General features: G+C 37.0%; 1 protein-coding gene across 1 annotated transcript in view; it reads right to left on the reverse strand.

Moving 5' to 3' along the window:
• Nucleotides 1-17543, reverse strand: part of DSCAM (DS cell adhesion molecule) — a 475090-nt gene that overhangs the window by 180960 nt on the left and 276587 nt on the right. Inside the window, 1 exon segment of the mRNA XM_040530051.1 lies at nucleotides 5159-5305. Within this exon segment, the coding sequence (XP_040385985.1) occupies nucleotides 5159-5305 (147 nt within the window).

The raw sequence follows: 17543 nt of genomic DNA on the forward strand, positions 1-17543 counted from the left end.
AGCCAAAACACTCTATGCTTCTCAGTGGTCCAAAGACTTTGAACTAAAGGAGCAATATATTCCTTTGTCAGGAAAGAAATGGGCAAAGACATGGGAATTTCTATCTATAGTCTAACTGACAGACCAGCCTTTTTTTTTTTTTTTTTTTTTTCCATAAAAAGAGCTTAAAGTGACAAGAACAATTTACAACTTAATACTCCAACTTTCTGTGGACAGCTTACTGAGGAAAGCAGCTCTCATATAAACATGCTTGTTTAACACTGGTATGCATTTATGCATGTCACAGAAGTCTGGTAGAGTACTTTCACAAGATGTGTATGTCCCCCATCAAAAATAGTACTCTATTTGTGATGCCAGCTCTTTTAATTTGAAAACTCTTGGAGAAAGAGGCTGACATGGTTTACAGCTCTGAGCAGCATGATGGAAGCTTGTCCTGGATCTAGCATGACAGAAATACCGAACAATACATCAACAATTATTCATTAAAGAATTTGCTTATCGCATGAACATATTTTGATAGGATTTTTGTCTCACAGAGAAACTCCACATGCTGATCAACTCTTCTGGCTCCTGTCTGACATGTTGATCTCCTTTGGATATATCTACATAGCAGTTCTCTAGGTGATTACAACAACATTGGCGTTTTCTAATGGTCTTTGACTTAGCTAGTTCAGGTACTGCTCACAACAGTTGCAGCAGGTTCCTATCGGAAGCTGGAGAGATTAAATGAGCAGTCCATGCTGAATCCAAGTGATAGTGTAATCCCTACCTGAGTTAGTTAAGTTTAAAAATAATTTAGCTATATTTTCATGAGCTGTAGCCACACCTGGCAAAATACATGTACTGTATTAGGTATAATCACTATGCATGTTAAACTATCAGTCCAGAAACTAAAATTGTGATGGTAAACAAATGGGCTAATTAAATTTTGTATGAATAACTAAATGAAACTCCAAATGCCAAATTCAATTAAAGATAACCACATTTTTTTCTCCTTCTCTGTGGGTACCACAGTTGAACCACTGAAGGTAACAACACATTCAGTTTACAGCAATTTACTTGTCAGTCTCATCAGAAACAAGTCAGCCAGTAGTTAAACAGATGATTTTGTATGCATTGGTAGCCACTGGGTCCATATTTGGCATCGAGGAGTTTATTTTTTAGCTTGCCATGCTGTTTATGTCTGGCTTAGTGAGGGCACACTCTGCCAGGATGTTATTGGAAATGCCAATGTCAATTTGACTAATTGATTATTCTTCTCCTTTTCTCCCCTTTGGGGTCATCAGGCATCTATGTTTTCTGTGCACAGATTCCTCTGTTTAGCCTGAGGAATTAACTCCCTGAAAATGTAAGCATGCGAGGGATTACAGCTCTGGCTGTTAGAAAGATTACATCTACATGAAAACAGTTTCTTCAGTTGAAAATAACAATTAAATAATGAAAAAGTAGAAGTGACTTTTAGAGTTATTGCCTGTGCAACCCTACTCAAAAGCTCCCAGTAACATCACATTTTCTCCATATGCTTTTAACTTCAAAAGGCTTTGTGGAGGATATATGTGGTCCCATTTACAATCCTTTAAGTACAAAAATACAAAGTACTATTTGGATTTGAAACAAGACAGGGGAATACCATGGAAGGAACTAAGGTAAGGAAAAGATGTGACTAATAAATACCATGTGTTGAAAAACCCAATTTTGCTGTAGAGAACCACACATGCTTCAATGCTAGGCTCAGGGAAATTGTGAAACCGCCTTAGATAACAAACTGATGGTGAAAACAAAGCAGCCATTGCCTCAGCAGAAGTCAGGGAGCGGGAAGGCAGGCAGGCTGCCCCCAGGAGGTGGGTACGATGTCAGTAGCCACGATGGGAAGCATGACCCCTCTCTGTAACTGTTGTGTCTCACCCTTCAAGAAAAGCCCACCTGTTCCCAGGTTGTCTGTCCCAGGTCAAAGCCACTTCCCCTTTTTCCTTCTTGAACTGAGCCTGAGCAGGAATAACCCTACCTGAATCCCCATCTGCAGAACAGCTGAACTGAGATTTGCTTATGTACTTGAGAAACCTTGAACTGGTTCTTATAGAGGAGGTATTTCAAATTTATTGCATCCTGTTCTTATATATTGAAATGGATGGTAAAAACATCTCTTTGGGATGTCCCTGGACCAGACTTCTAGTTTGAACTCCTACATACAGTACATCTAACCAACTAAATAAAAAGAAAAAAGCACAAAAGAAATCCCAGTGTCCATATGCAATCACCTCCAATGAGGCAAACAATAAAGTAAAATATCCCAATTACAATATGTAATATGGAGTATTTTGAGTTATTATTTTACTGTGCTTCAGCAGTCAGCAACAAATGACTTCTGGCAAGGACAACACGGAAAAAAATGAGGCAAAATACTGTTGTACATACTAAAACATTCACCTTTGGATCTTCTTTGAAGGACAGAGCAAGAAATTCATTACGCTTTCAATATCATGTGGTCTTTTTATTTATTTATTTATTTTTCTTGAGGGTCAGGGGGTGAAAAAAGTTAAAGATTTTAGGAGCTGGAACTCATGGCTTGACAAAATTATTTTTTGAAATGTACACTATAATGGGCATCATAGAAATATTCTTTACCACATTATTGGTCTTGGGTATAGTTTTATTTTGAAAAGTCACATGATTTCAAAGCAATGTTCCTACTGCAAATGAAATTTAGAACTCTGCTTCAATTATAGGCATACTAATTATTCACCTTTGTATTTTCTCTCATATACACACTACCTTCCTCACTCTTTCAAACAATAAAGAAACTTAATTCTTATTTAAAATATGACCAAGAGAACATAATCAATATCCATGACAATTTTTTTCATCCTCAATTAAGCTAAGAATATTTATGGCTGTAAAAGGCAGGCAAAAATGTAGGTCTCATGCAAGTAGACCTTTCACGACTATGTTCATGGATTCTCTGATCTCAGCTCTTGAAGGACTCACTGTTTTAAAACATAGTATATTTCTCTAAAGAATAATGAAAGAAGAAAAGTAGCATGAGAAGTATTAAGAGACAAACTGCACATAATTGCTGCACTTGTTCAGTAGATTAACAGGACTGGAAATCAGAGCCCTGTATAGATCTAAAAGAGAACAATTAATCCCACAGAATTCAAAAAAGCCAACTATAATACACAGGTAAACTTCCAATTTTGATTTGGTCTGTGGAAGAGGAATAGAAGAGGGAAGTCCGGACAGGGCACATTTTTTAGAGTGCATGTTATGAAAGATGAACAAGACAGAGCTTTCAGTTTTACCCTTTTGTTCAGTGAAATAACTACAAATTTGCCTGTGGTAACCAAGATACAAGCTTGATTTTATTTATGTTACCACTGGCTCAGCCTTAGCATGATTTCATACGGAAGCAGACCATATTATGGAGCCAGATAGGATAGGACCCTGCCTATCCTTATAAGACCAAAGCAGATAGATTATTGTGCAGGAAAAATATTTTTTCATCTGTCTGGAAACAGCAGAGGCAAGAGTTTTACCCACAGGAGAAAGATATCAAAGGAAGAAACTCCTGGATCTGACTGGTAAGTGATTCTTGAACTTGAACAATGACACTATTTTTAGCATTAGCATATTTAAGTACTGATTTGTGTGTTCAAAGGGCTCCCATATCTTTCAGCAATGATCATATTGGAGGAGGGTAGGAAGTATACTACTAATGCAAGACCTTGTGCCCACTTCTGTCTCCCTTATTGCTCTCAAACAGAGGATAGAGAGTTGAGACTTAATCACTAGGTACTGTGTTCGTTTTGTTTGTTTGTTTTTGTTTTCCTGGTAAAAAAAGCAAAATACAAGAGGACAAGGTTAAAAGGAGAATGTTCACACTGTTAGATTATGAAGGTCACTATACCCTGATGGATCTGTAAGGTTATTTGGCAACTTAATAACAGTCAAAAGGAAAAAGCTCTGTGGGCATTCAGTGGGATGGTGGACATGTCTTCTGTAAGGTAAGGACACAGGGAGAGAGAGGAGAAAGCCTATTGTCAGCTAACTATGGATTCAGGAATACAACTGTAGATTTGCACACATGCAAACATACAGTGCAGTTACAGGCACCCAGCAGGGAGAGGAAGGGAAGATGGAAAATGGCTATTCTTATACAGAGGTATTTAGGAGAGAGGGGCAAACCCAGGCCTAGGGTCTGCTCCTCCTTCTCACCTCACCTTACCCACAACTGGCACCTCTCACTGAGATAAAATGGGGGAATTGGAGCAATACCATATTGACTACCCCATATGTTTAGTCAGGTGGGGGGACCCTGGCAATCCTTCACACACACAACAATCAGTAGATGATTGGCAAATTGAAAGAAAAATGAAAATACCCTACCTACCTTCTAATTTTCCTACCTTCTGCACAAGGCCATTTGCCCAGGGTCTAAGCTTTGCCCCATGGACAGCCACCTGCTAACCCTCCAGTCTACCTGCAGCACCCTTAGTGGCCTCAGCCAGGTCACATTCCCTTTCTGGCTAGAGATCCCTGCTGGAAGTAGGGGAAAACACTGTTTACCCTGGGGAAGGAGCATTTGAAATGAAAGGGGAAAATTGAAATGCATCTCAGCTGACCTGAAGCTCCTGCAGTGGAAATACCTACAGCTGAGCTAAATACCCTGAGCTCCTGCTGTGGTTAAAGAAAAATAGGCACCGTAGGGCAATTCATCTCACCCCAATAGAAGCAGCTGAAGTAGACCAGATGCACTACTCTGTGAAGTGTCTACGACTCCCCTTTGAAATCAAAGGGGAAGCTAGGGTAACTAGATACTTTCACTGTGAATGTCCACTTTAACATCCACAGTCCTTTTACAAAGCATGCTAAAAATCACTGTACTAAATGTCAATGACACGCCGTGTACCCTACCAACTCTCTGGAAATATCTACTAGTAGCAGTAAAATTAAAAAAATATTAAAAAAAAAAAAGCGGATTTTAAAGTAGGGAGCTGCAATAAGCTCACTTCTACCTTCCATTTGATAGACAACTTGGTTGTTGGTGCATATTAATACAAGATCAAGATCCTGACATATCAGTTCAGCATAATAGAGAGAGGCATATACAGTATTTATTTCAACACACTATATATATATATATATATATATAAGGGAGCACCTGATACAAAAAGTCTTGCACTGTTGCTTTGTCGTGTTTCTCCAGTGTATCTGTGCCTTGTGATACATCGGTAGTTGTACAGTCCGTCTTCATTCTGTACATCTAAAATATACAAGGCTCCCGTGGATGTGATGAGAAATCTAGGTCCTGAAAGACACAAGAATTTGCAGTGTTTAAAATACCTGCAGGTTGTTAATGTGTTCTGCTTGCTCACACTGGGGGATGGAGGATGCAGGCTGAAGGGTCCTGAAGGTTTTGTTGCCAGAGTCTAGAGGCTGCAAATTATAAGTCTACAAAGTGCTCTCTGCAAATGCATATAAAGATACTAACACATGTATTTCTTATTGAAAATGTAAGGATCTGTAAGGCAAATGTGAGGAATGAAAGAAAGAAAGGTGTCGTGGTCTACATCACAATCACAAAATATCCAAGAGGTATCTGAAATAAAATATAAGGTAAAGAATTTAATCTAGTATAACTTAACATCATAGAGTGATATGGTAATTCACTAGCAGAGTTGTGCACACTAGCAGAGTTGTGCATACATACCTCTATCTGTGTATTATAAAAAATATGTCTCCCAAATTAAGGGAGAGAATACACAAAGATGAAACACATTATGATCTAATATTCAGTAATATGCAGTAAGAAATATTTCCTTTTCTTCGGAACTCTATTTGAGCAATGACTTTTTAATAATTAAGTGTAGTCAAGGTGCTTGCTCAAAAATGAGTCAGTGGGAAAGCAATCCAGCAGAGAAAAGACAGAAAGGAAATGGTATTATTACAGAAGGCAATCTCCTTTAAATCACAATCTAAAAGAAGTGAAAAAAAAAAATACAACCATTTAATAGCACTGGACAAGACTGACCCTTAGAACAGAGAATATTGAATAACACAACCTCAGCTCACCTCTCTCATCCTTGTATGCATATTGAATTATAAAATAACCATGCTACTTGTCTTGGCAGCCCTGTTCTCCTGAAAGTCAAGGCATAAACATGGAAGCAGTCAGGTCACACCTTCGGAAAAGCTTACGCCATATTGTACATACTCTTCTAAAGTACCTGTTTTATTCTAACAGCATGTGCCATTAATAATAAATATATTAACAAAATAAATCCACAGCATGGAGACACAGAAGATGCTGAGCTACTCCCAGCTGTCAAGGGGGAGAGCTGGGCAAGGGAAGACCCAAGGGAAGAGGTATGACTGGGAGGCAAGTGTGCTTTCCTCAGCCACGAGCTATCAGTGACACTGTACAACACTATATTCCAACCTAGTGGGGGGTTCCCTCTGATACAAAGGCCATATTGATGTCATATGTCCCTGAAAATGCAAGTACTTACATATGGAAAGCTTATGTTTCAAATACAGTTGAGCAGAGTAGGAAAAGCACCTGAGTAGGTAATATTTCACAATTTCACAGCCAGGTATGTATGGAGTTGTAAAGGCTACATGAGAAAAACAAAGCTATCATGCATCTTATATTTCAATATGTTTAGTTTTAATGTTTGGATGAAACAATATATAAAGTTAATAAAAATATGTTAAACTGACAAAATATGTTTTACCTAGCTTTTCAATTACTAGTTATTACAAGTTATTTATTTGCTAGTCTGCAAAATAGCTTGGCTTGACCAAACAAGCTGAGTGCATTTTCTACAAATATCCGGCAACTAACAGCTATGAGCAACCAGAAAACATCCGATCTGCAAGTATTCTGGCAACCAGCTAGTACATCTCTTAACAATCATAGGGCTGTTCTTTACCCCCTGTCAGACGTACAGCACAGTTTGAAAGCCACAGCTGAGGAGAACTCTTCCTCCTTTTAGGGAGGCAGATTCATGTCAGTTCACAAAGAGGTTGCACTTTCTGATGGCAAGAGGATAAATTTTTTTTGGTTGATTTTCACACTACAACTCCTAGATACAGTGTCCTGTATTTCTTCCTTTCCTCTTCACAGTCCCCATTATGCAGACATAATCACTCAGCCCATTCCACCCTATCTCCTCATAACATAGGTGCTCAACATCTGTACCCTTAAACCAGGTTCACATTCATCCATAATTCTAGGTGAGAAAGGATGTTTAGAATTTTGTTGTGAAAACCCTGGGCTGTTTGACTCCTGCGTCATGCAGATTTTGCACAACTGAAATATTCATAAAGCAAATCTACCTTTGCCAAGAAATATGTTACAAGGGCTAAAGGTAATTAAGGGACAGTTGTCTCCCTTAGTCTTTAGGCAGCATGAAATGATAGCTTCAGGAGAAAGGAATCACATTTAAGGATTTTACTTGGTGTTAATGATGAGTATGTGGCAAAGGCAATCTCTTGCTTCTGTTTCCAGCTGTGTGAGCATTATGCAGCTCTGTATTTCAGGTAGCACAGCCACTTCAGACGTGTGTTTGCCCACAGCAGTGCAACTCGACTGGTAGGGCTGATGGGCTGCTGACTAGGGGCTGTACACACCACGCAGACCTGTCCTCTGGAGCCCGATCAAGAATCAGATCAGGCTTTCCAAGCTAGGATGTAACTCCATTATCAAACAGTACAGGGGTGGATGTCGGTGGAGAAGCTGCTCAGCTGCTGTAACATCAGAGGACCAGGACCACAAGTGAGATAAGAAGGGGCTAACAGGATGGCTGTGACCCTTCTGGCCCCTCCAGTAAACCTTCAAAGGCTGTGTATTTAGGTCAAGCAACTGGAAACTAAACAGTTGATGGGCAGAAATGTGCTCATTGTACAATGGCTTCATATAGGTTTCTTTTCCTGGGCTCCAATTTTAGCTTTGCTAAATATACATAATTCTAGTTCTACAAAAAATTGCACTGTTGGAGACCATTAGTAGGCACAAGTATAAAATAGTACAAATTTGTGTGCAAAGCTTAGAAATTAATTGCATTCTCTGTTTTCCTAAAGCTTGCAAAAATTGAGGTATGTTCTATACAGGCCATCACTAATAATTAAATTTGTTTCTCTTCTTAGGATAAGCTTGAAGTAGCTGTCACAGAGGATGAAATTCATAGCTTTCCTTAAACCTGCCAAAAGCCCACCTCCTCACTGTCTCAACACTGTACCCATTATTCTCACTAATACTTACACTGGAATCAAAACTGGGGAAACATAAGGAATGGCTTCTGCCAGGCTGAAGACTGTATAGATTTGTGGGCTGTTTCCAGATCCCGTAGTACTGCCTCATACTTTCAGGTGAAGCCTTCCTTCTTCAGTCCTGGCAGCACGTTTCCTCAGGTGCAGTTTTACATCTCTGTCAAGCAGAGCTGGTACACTTATTAAAAGCCTGCCACTTATTAAAAGAGGCTTGTGGAAGTTATACAGAGCCAAGAAATTGTTCAGTGTTATCTTGCTATGTTTTCTAGAGAAGTTATGAATGTACTTGAGCTATCTAACACTGCTTAGATCATCTTCCTGTTCGAAATTACTCAGGCAATTGTATAATAAAACCTTCATTTAATGCATTATCTAGAGAATTTGCCTCTCCCTCTTTAAAGATAACTAAAAATAAATAGTTATTGCCACACATCAGATGTTATCCCACAATATACATTTCTCACCAACACATTATATATAATTGCAGGGCTAAAGCTTTTTCTTTTCTTCCTTCTTCTTAATATATTTTGCATACTTATGTAATGCTTTAATAACCAATTCCACCTTCTACTGTAAAAATGCAAGACAGAAAAGATGACAGAAAAATAAAAGGGGAAATGCATGTAATTTCTGTCATCTTCTAAATGGAGAGCATTTTCATTAAAACCGACAGGCTGTCAATGGTGACAAACCTGTAGTGTTGAGCTCTCTGCGTTCTGTACTTCAAAAAGTGTTTAGAAATGCACTGGGATAGGGATCGACAAGCTTTTATTACCCTGTTGATCTAGGGGAGTGTTCTGTTCTTGAGGCACATTTAATTTAATTGCTCTCACTTTGCTGTAACAAAGTCTAATTTTTTTGACTCATCTACTTAATATAGCAAATAAGCTTTTTTTTTAATTTTTTTTTATTTTTTTATTTTTTTTTTATGGAACATCCTTTCAGATAAGCTGAAGCTTTCTGTTTGTTTGGCTGTTAGCAGTCTTCAAGGGAGGAAGACAGAGAAGCCTCCTTCACAACAATTAAAAAGAAGAGTGTCAAAATATATCTCATAATTCCCATTTATTATTCGGAAGTGTTTTTATTAATGCCTTGAAAACTTGATTATAAGAATTTCATAATCTGATTTTCAGAGATGTTGAAAGCTTACATCTTTTTTCGTTTTCAGTGCTTGGAGGCTTTGAAGACCTGGCCCAATATCTTTAGTATGTCTTTCATTTAAAGAATTCAAAGGACATTAGCAACCCTTACTACCTTGGTGAAGTAGGCAAGCATAGTAACATATTATTATTTAAAATTTAAAAGTTTTACAAATAAGCTTACTGAGATATGTAGATTGACGTAAACAAGTCAGTGGAAAAACATGTAAACGGAACCCATCATTCTTTCTTCAGGGCTTCATCTGTCACTGATACATAACTTTGTCTTGCAGAGACTGAAAAAATATATAGATCCAAGGACTAGAAAGAACTATTAGAGTCATTTATTCTCACCTTTCATGCTTCACCCATTAATTCCTGCATCAAGTCCATATCTGGAAGTTAAGCTACAGCTTTTTAAAAAGACATTAGTCACGATTAAAGACTTCCTATAGTGGAGAGCATTTGATACCCCTGGGTAAATTATTCCAGTGGTTAATTATTCTCACTTTTGAAAGTTAGAGTATTGTTTGTGGTCTATCTGGCTTTGACCCCAGCTATCAAACCTTACTGTGCCTTCATTAAAGATTTCCTCTGCAGTCAGAAATCTTCTATTTAAGTAATTACAGAATGTGAAGAAATTACCTCTTAAACCACATATCTCCTTAATTAGTTATATAGATTGAACTTCCTAACTCATTTACCGTGAATAATTCATATCTTGAAATATTCCTGCAGTTTTTGCCCAACACCTTAACAAGTTTTTGAAATTCTTTTTAAAGTTTGGATCATGCAGATAGTTTCATTAACAGTTCTGGTAATAGTGAATGCAAAATGTCACCACTCTCTTTTATGGAAATATTCCATACATTTATGCAGAAATTGCACTAGTTCTCTTACCAATGATAACTTACTTTGGTTATTGATAAAAAATTCTGGTATCCTTTTCGGACTTACAGGACAGATTTCCCCCATTCTATAGACTGAACCTACTGTCTTTCTTGACACGAGCACTGTCTGTATGAAAAGCTACATATTCATACATGACATCTTTATCACACAATCCAATCTCCCTACGTAACTCACCGAACCATAAGATTATTTGCCATCATACAAACACTTGGTCCATTTGTATACTTCATCAACATGTGTTTCCTTAACTAAACTTCATTCCTTAACTGAAACTTTATGTTTTCATTTGAGCTGTTATCAAAATCTTTGTTTTGAAAGTACATATTTTGAACTAGTAAGACCCTGAAGAGAAGAAAGAGGGAAAAGCAGAAGGAAACTGGGTCATATTTAGTCTTGACCAACCTCAACCAAGGGGCCAAAATCCTGTGACATTTTCGAAGCATACCCCTAAATTTACCATCTGCTGACTAGTACTCTGAATAACCTAGTGACTTCACTAAAGTTTAGCTGCATTGGTAAATCATGTATTCATTTCTTTAAGTGAGAAGAGGTCACATTAACAATTATGAAATTGCTCTTATGTAAGGTTTTAATGCCTTCCATTAAACTGTATGATATCAGAGATTAAAATAAAATTTTACAGGTCTTAGTAATAAGTTAAAATAATTCTGTTTAGGTTTCCTATGTGAAATTGTTCTCATGTATAATTCATAAGAAAACGTGAACACTTTCCTGTAGAATTACTGTAAAATATTCTTGTATTAAAATGAGAATATTTTAAAACTGTAACATTAATTATTCTTGTATAATGCCTTTTTTTTCCCTCAGCACGCTGTTAGTCTTTAAATAGGGGCCATGTTATGCTCAAGATGTTTTTAAAAATCATATTTGATTTTCATTTTTTTTGGAAACACATCTTATGGCATTATGTTATTGCAGTCTAAATTGGGTTGATAGAAATTAAGGGAACAGATGGCTGTTCTAATCGTGTACCAAATGATAATATAGAACAAATAAACTTTTATCAGCTGTACTTGTCACCTCTGCTGGATAGAACTGCTTCTGCTAGCAAGTTTCTAGCATGACCTGTGCATGCAAGGGGAGAAACCTCCCTGCAGAGCCAAAGCAGAGTGTAACCTATAACTCAGTTTTATAGTACTGCTACAACATCATTCTCAAAGCAAAACAATCTGCTGCTTTGGGCATGGAAAATGTGCTAGAAGCAGCCATGCTGAAACTGTACCCTTAAGTCACAGTCCTGCCAGTGCATTTGATACACAAACCGATGATTAGATGAGGAAAGAGAGGAATGTAGGGAAGGAGAGAGGTAATGATTTCACTTTTCCAAGCACCGCTCGTATATATATATAATGTCCTCAACCTACAAGAGATGCCTGGGATGTTGCTCACAGTAGGTGGTGCAGATGATCAAAACATGGCTACACTCTGCTCAGCACAGCCTTCCCCTCTGTGGATATAGCCAAGCTTACAGGCCCCACTAGCAGATCTTACAGAGGATAAACTGATTTTTTCTGGTCCCTTGTTTTCCTTCAGCACTGGGGTCTATATATTGCCCCTTTGGAGTGCATTGACCACTGCTGCTCTCCCTGTCAGGGACACAACCCACAGCTTACTTCCAGGAGAACAGGCAAGGGAAATCATAGCATTGCCCTGCAGTCCAGGGACAATTATCTTCCTAAATCAATTACACTGAAATTAGCCCTCCCTTGTGTTACCACCTCCACCCTTCAGGCATACCTGCTGAATCAAATACTTATTTGCACTACATTGCCTGGTTCTTGACTCTCACAGATTTAAATTTAGGTAACTGGAGAAGCCACCATGAGCATGACTCACTTTCTGGGTGAAAAATTTAGTGACAAAGTTTCTCAAGTACTACCAGAGGGAGATGTTACTGCTGAGGAATTAAGGTCTTTGATCTTCCCATCTTTTCCCGAGACAAGGCAAGAAATATGCATCAAAGCCATGAGAAGTGGCAAAAGAGGCTGCTGGTACATGTGAGCTGTTGTTCCAAACTCCTCAGAGTTCTCTGAAATACATCTCTATCGCTAGACTGAGCTTGTAGGTCTGAAGAGTTCTTCAGTTCCGCAGCTATAAGCAACCCTTTTCATCCTTTTTTTTTTTTTTTTCTCCCAGAATTGAATTTGAGAATTTATAAAAGAAGCCAACAGCCTCACATGAGGTTTTTTCTCTTTTATCTGGACACATAATCTGTTCTGAGTTCAATAAAAAGTAACTGAGGTTCTCTCTCCACAAAAAAGTTGAGGATGTTCATGAATGTTTTCAACACTATGACTGACATGGTTCTAATTGTAACATAGACAGATTCTTAACTTTCCAAAATTTGTATAGAACTCATAGCTCAAAAAATAATATATATATATATATATATATATATATATTTTCTTACATCATCACTCTTTAACTCCTTTTACCCTCCTCACCTCCTCTACCTCAGTCAGGTCTCCCCTCGGGAAACTTCAGTTGTGTTGGCAGCTCAGTCTACACTGGGGATGCAAATAAATCAGTTACTGATCAGTCACCCTGCCCCTCTGCCAGCAGAGGTCAGAGCTGCTCAAAATCTAGGCTGTCCACCATCATCACCATCCTTCTAAATCAGCATGAGACAAAAGGAGAAAGGTCATGAAATGTTTTCTATCGAATCACTGAAGGTATAAAAACTAAAAGAGGTAAATATTTAACATACAAGAATTATTATTATTTTGGCACCTATAATTCTCAGTAATATTAGGGACCAACATTCTCTCTGCATCTCTCCAAAGAAAATAGATTTAGTCAAATCTAGATACTGTGGTGTTTACTTCTCTATTCCAAGACGGTTTACTGTCTCTTGTACTTGAGGTTGTACTATAGCTATAGTTTCCAGATTTCCCTTAAAGTTTTGCATACAACATTACTACACTAAGACAAAAAACCTGCCTAATTCTTGCATACAGAACCATAAGGTGCCTAAAATTAAAATGAGAGAGAGAAAGAAAAAGTAAAAAGAAAGCAAAGAAAGCAAGTAAGCAAGAAACAAAAAGAGTGAGGGATGGAGGGAGGAGAGGAAAATAGGGAAATAAAGCTCCAGTTTTGAATTTATAAACTGAGCTGATATAGATAATCTGCTGACTCAGTTACAGTATTGCCATAGGAACAAGGGTTGTGGTACCATGCTGGATTCAAATTCAGACAAGATGAGGCCTGAACACAATGCTCAAAAATTAAACAGGTTCTGAAAGCTGTTGGCATCTCTATTCCTGGTTTTAGCTCCTTTAAATTTAACAGTAATGTGAGTACATTTGTGTTTCTGTAACCACAGAACAAGGAAAGAAATACGAGCATTAGTGCTATTATAATGCACAGCTCTATTATTTTCTGAATAAATTTTGATACTATGATAATGGCCATTCTTAAAACCAGATTGTTGGATGGATTACACACTTCAGACCATAGAGAGGATCATTTTATTGCTCTCTCCATGTTTCTGAGACTGCAAAAATATATTTCATGCCAGTTGACAGTATCAATTCCACTTATGTATACAGTATTCAAGTTTTATAAAGGAGAAATAAACATAATCTTTTCTTTAAGCATAAACAATTGCAGGAGCTGTATATTTGTGTACACAATGTTATGTTAATTGTTACTACTTTATGATTAAATGGCATAAACGTGACTGATCACATAACGTTTGTGTTTAATTGTTTACCATCTTAATCTTTTATGAATATATTAGGCATGAGCAGCTACAGTTCTCTACCCACTGTTGTTAACTGTCAGTCCTCCAGGACTTTAAATAAAACTGCCATAATCTTTAATAACACAGTTTAGGTGATTTGGGTCCTTGCACATATTGCTGTAGAAGCTGCTTTCCTTATTTCAGCTAGAAAGAAAGCAGATAATTTTAAATCACTAGCTAGCTTTAAGGGCTCTGATTAAAGAGGATTCATCTCTGTCCATGATATATAGAGTTGTCTGGAGGATTAAAATTTCTTCTCTCAGGCTTTTGCTGGTGCATCCCAGATAAATAAATGGCCTACAGCTGACCAGTAGCTTAGCACAGATAAACTTGCACTTTACTCTCCGCAACATCCAGAAACATAACCCATCTCTCCTTCTAGCCGCATGTATATTTAAACACAAGGAAGACCTTACTTGTTAAGTAAAGGGAGAACCTCCATCTCCTCCAGCATGAACAGCAGTTGGTTTATGTCACCATCATCAAGTGTGCACCTTAACAGTTTATAGCTTCAAAATCATTGCATATGCAGAATACGTAGTGTTATAGACAATATGATCAGAATAAATCACAGCCTTGCATACACAGAATTACAAGTGCCACCAGCAGCAGAATTATTTTAACAAACTGCAAATAATCAATATTATGCTACATTAATTACAGCAGCTGCAGCTCTGTGGCCCCACATGTTTAACCACATTTATTCCGCAAGTAACTATGAAGGTAATGAAGGATCTCAACCTGAAAGAACATTTTTATGAGAAACAGTTTAATGAGAAACAGTACCAACTTCCCTTCATGAAAAACTCAGTTCAGAACTTCACAATTCATCTGAACATTGAGAATATTTATTTAAGGTGAATACAATAACTAACAGACAAAGCCTCGTATGGTACATTCTAGAGCATTTTTTTCACCTAATGTCTTATTTTGAAAGTGTAAAATTAGGGAAACTTAAACAGGTTAATTTGGTTTTAGGGTAATGACTTGGGAAGGAGTTATTTTCTTTCTTGCTCAATTTGATAAAGGAAACTTACGGTGTCTTTTGGATAAAAAATATTCAAAATATACAGTGTAGGAGACCCTCAGTGGAATTCCCTCTGCAGACTCCTGGCCAGTTCCCTGGGGACAGCAGTCCAGTATTCAGTGGGTAATTTTTAAAAGGTAGAAAAAAAACAATTAATGATATACATTTCTGTCTTTCTAAACATGATGATAATGTTGTCTATACAGCTGCTTTTCAACAGTTCTTTGAAAAAATAATAATTATTATTTTTAAATCCACTACCAATAGCTGCTTGCTACTTTTCCTCTTGGAACTTGTCCTCTCTCATGCACACTGATTTTGACTCTAAACATACTGAGCCACGGCATATAATAGGAACCTGATTCTGTTACAGGTTTACCCTGTCAAACAACATAGGCAAGGTACAGATATCCATTTCATTTATGTTTTTAACTTCTTTCAACTCATAGTACACTTAACATGCTTGCATTTTTAAAATAGCCTCCTGTCAGGCTAGTCTCATCTTTTAGGACTTGCCATACATTTTCCTCAGTATAGAATGAAACAGAATAGTTGTTGGGTCCCTGGTGAAGCAGTATTTTAAACAGAAGAGATACAGCATCAGGATCACAGTAATAGGAGCAGAAACGTGTAAAAACTATTCCATATTGTATTCTGAAACAAAAGGACTCATGCTGACTCTAATCCAATGAAATTACCATGTAAAGAAATATTAGAAAATTAGCGACTAAGTATTATACAAGATAAGCCACAAATATAATCAACTTGAAAAAAGAAAAAAAAGACCACCAATTTTATATCAAAATAAATGTAAATAATTCCTGCAGAATTTGATTCCAGGTTGCACTGAATCAGTATATGGGCATTTAGCATGCATGCAGACCTCATTCTTGTGGATTACAAATTTTTATGAATTCTTAGAATATTATATATATTATTAGAATATTATATTATATATTATATATATATAATATTATATATCTTAGAATATTATATTTATTTATGAACTGTTCAGGAAATCAGGACTTGGAAGCCTTTCCGGGTGTCTGAAACATTATGCAAATATGCTCATACACATTTCTCAAGTAATTTTCATCATTTGCATATTTTTTAATTGATTGGAAAATTGAAGCACAGTAAAACTACTTGGTATGCCCAATGTTATCTTGTGTGTTTGTGGCAGATTTGGGAATCCTGTATCCCAGTCCTGGGCTTTGAGCATAAAAGCATCCTTTCTTACTTCTCGTTTCTCACTACAGGCAATGCCTGAAGACTTGCCAGATACTATTCAGCCCTTTGTGTATGTACATAATAAGGACACAATTTGAATATGTAAAACTCTATGTTTGAGCTAAATATTACTACTATTCTAGTATTTCAGTTGTCAGAGAATTTACAAGCCCACTGTACTGTTTTTGTTTGCATTGTTTTTCATTCTGTATAAAGACGTGAAAATAAATTAATTTGAAAATATAGCCTTTTGCCAGACTACTGTTTCAGGCAAACCTCTCTTAAACCTTCTTCTGATTTTCCTGAGTTTCCAAAACATTTGTTCTTATGAAACTGATTTTTGAAAAATAGCATTGCATTAAAAAAAGAAAAAAAGAAAAAAAAAAGAAAAAGATAAATATCAAAGCAGACAAACAAGTATTGTCTGGATCCTAAGCAGTCTTCTTGAGCAGTCATTCCCTTTCTTTAACTTCACATGCCATTAAAGAACATGTTGAGTCAGACTGGCCTTGCTTGTCAGCATCATATATTAGTACAGATGGCCTTGACCATGTTAATAACATTTATCCATGAAGATTTATATGACTGACATTTCTCACATTCCCAGAACATGTAAGCATCAGAAAAGTTGCCTAAACAAGACTGACTTGACAGAAATGCCTGCAAATGTACATGTTCAGTCAGTCCAAGATGTGCTGAATCTAAATTGCATCCTTTGTACTCATGGTCAGTGTAGCACAACTGGTGGAGCACACACATAATATGGCAGACACATCGATGACCAGCTGCAGATGACTACGTCTATAACAACTAAGGCCAAATGCACCCATGTAATCTGTTTTTAAAAGATTAGTCCATGAGGATTAAATGCATTTTTACATAGGTGCATTCACATAGGTACATTATGAAACCTGTGAAGTACATATCTGTCATTTAAGACATCAGAACAGAGCTTAAAAGGGATTTAAAGTGATGCATCTGTGATTTGTTCTTACTTGTGCACAGTGATTTAAACACATAAGGTCTAAAAGTATTCTTTTGGACAAAGGCATATAATGTAGGGACGTTTGATTTGCGTCAATGCACTTCTTTTTATTGAGAAAACACACTGCAGTTTTCGGGACTTGACATTTTAAATGATCATTTGAAAAATGTTAGTGTCCCTGAGATAAGAACATTTTAAAATAATTATCCCTGTTTTTCA

This window comes from Cygnus olor, chromosome 1 (assembly GCF_009769625.2).
Source record: "Cygnus olor isolate bCygOlo1 chromosome 1, bCygOlo1.pri.v2, whole genome shotgun sequence".
Classification (NCBI taxonomy): Eukaryota; Metazoa; Chordata; class Aves; order Anseriformes; family Anatidae; genus Cygnus; species Cygnus olor.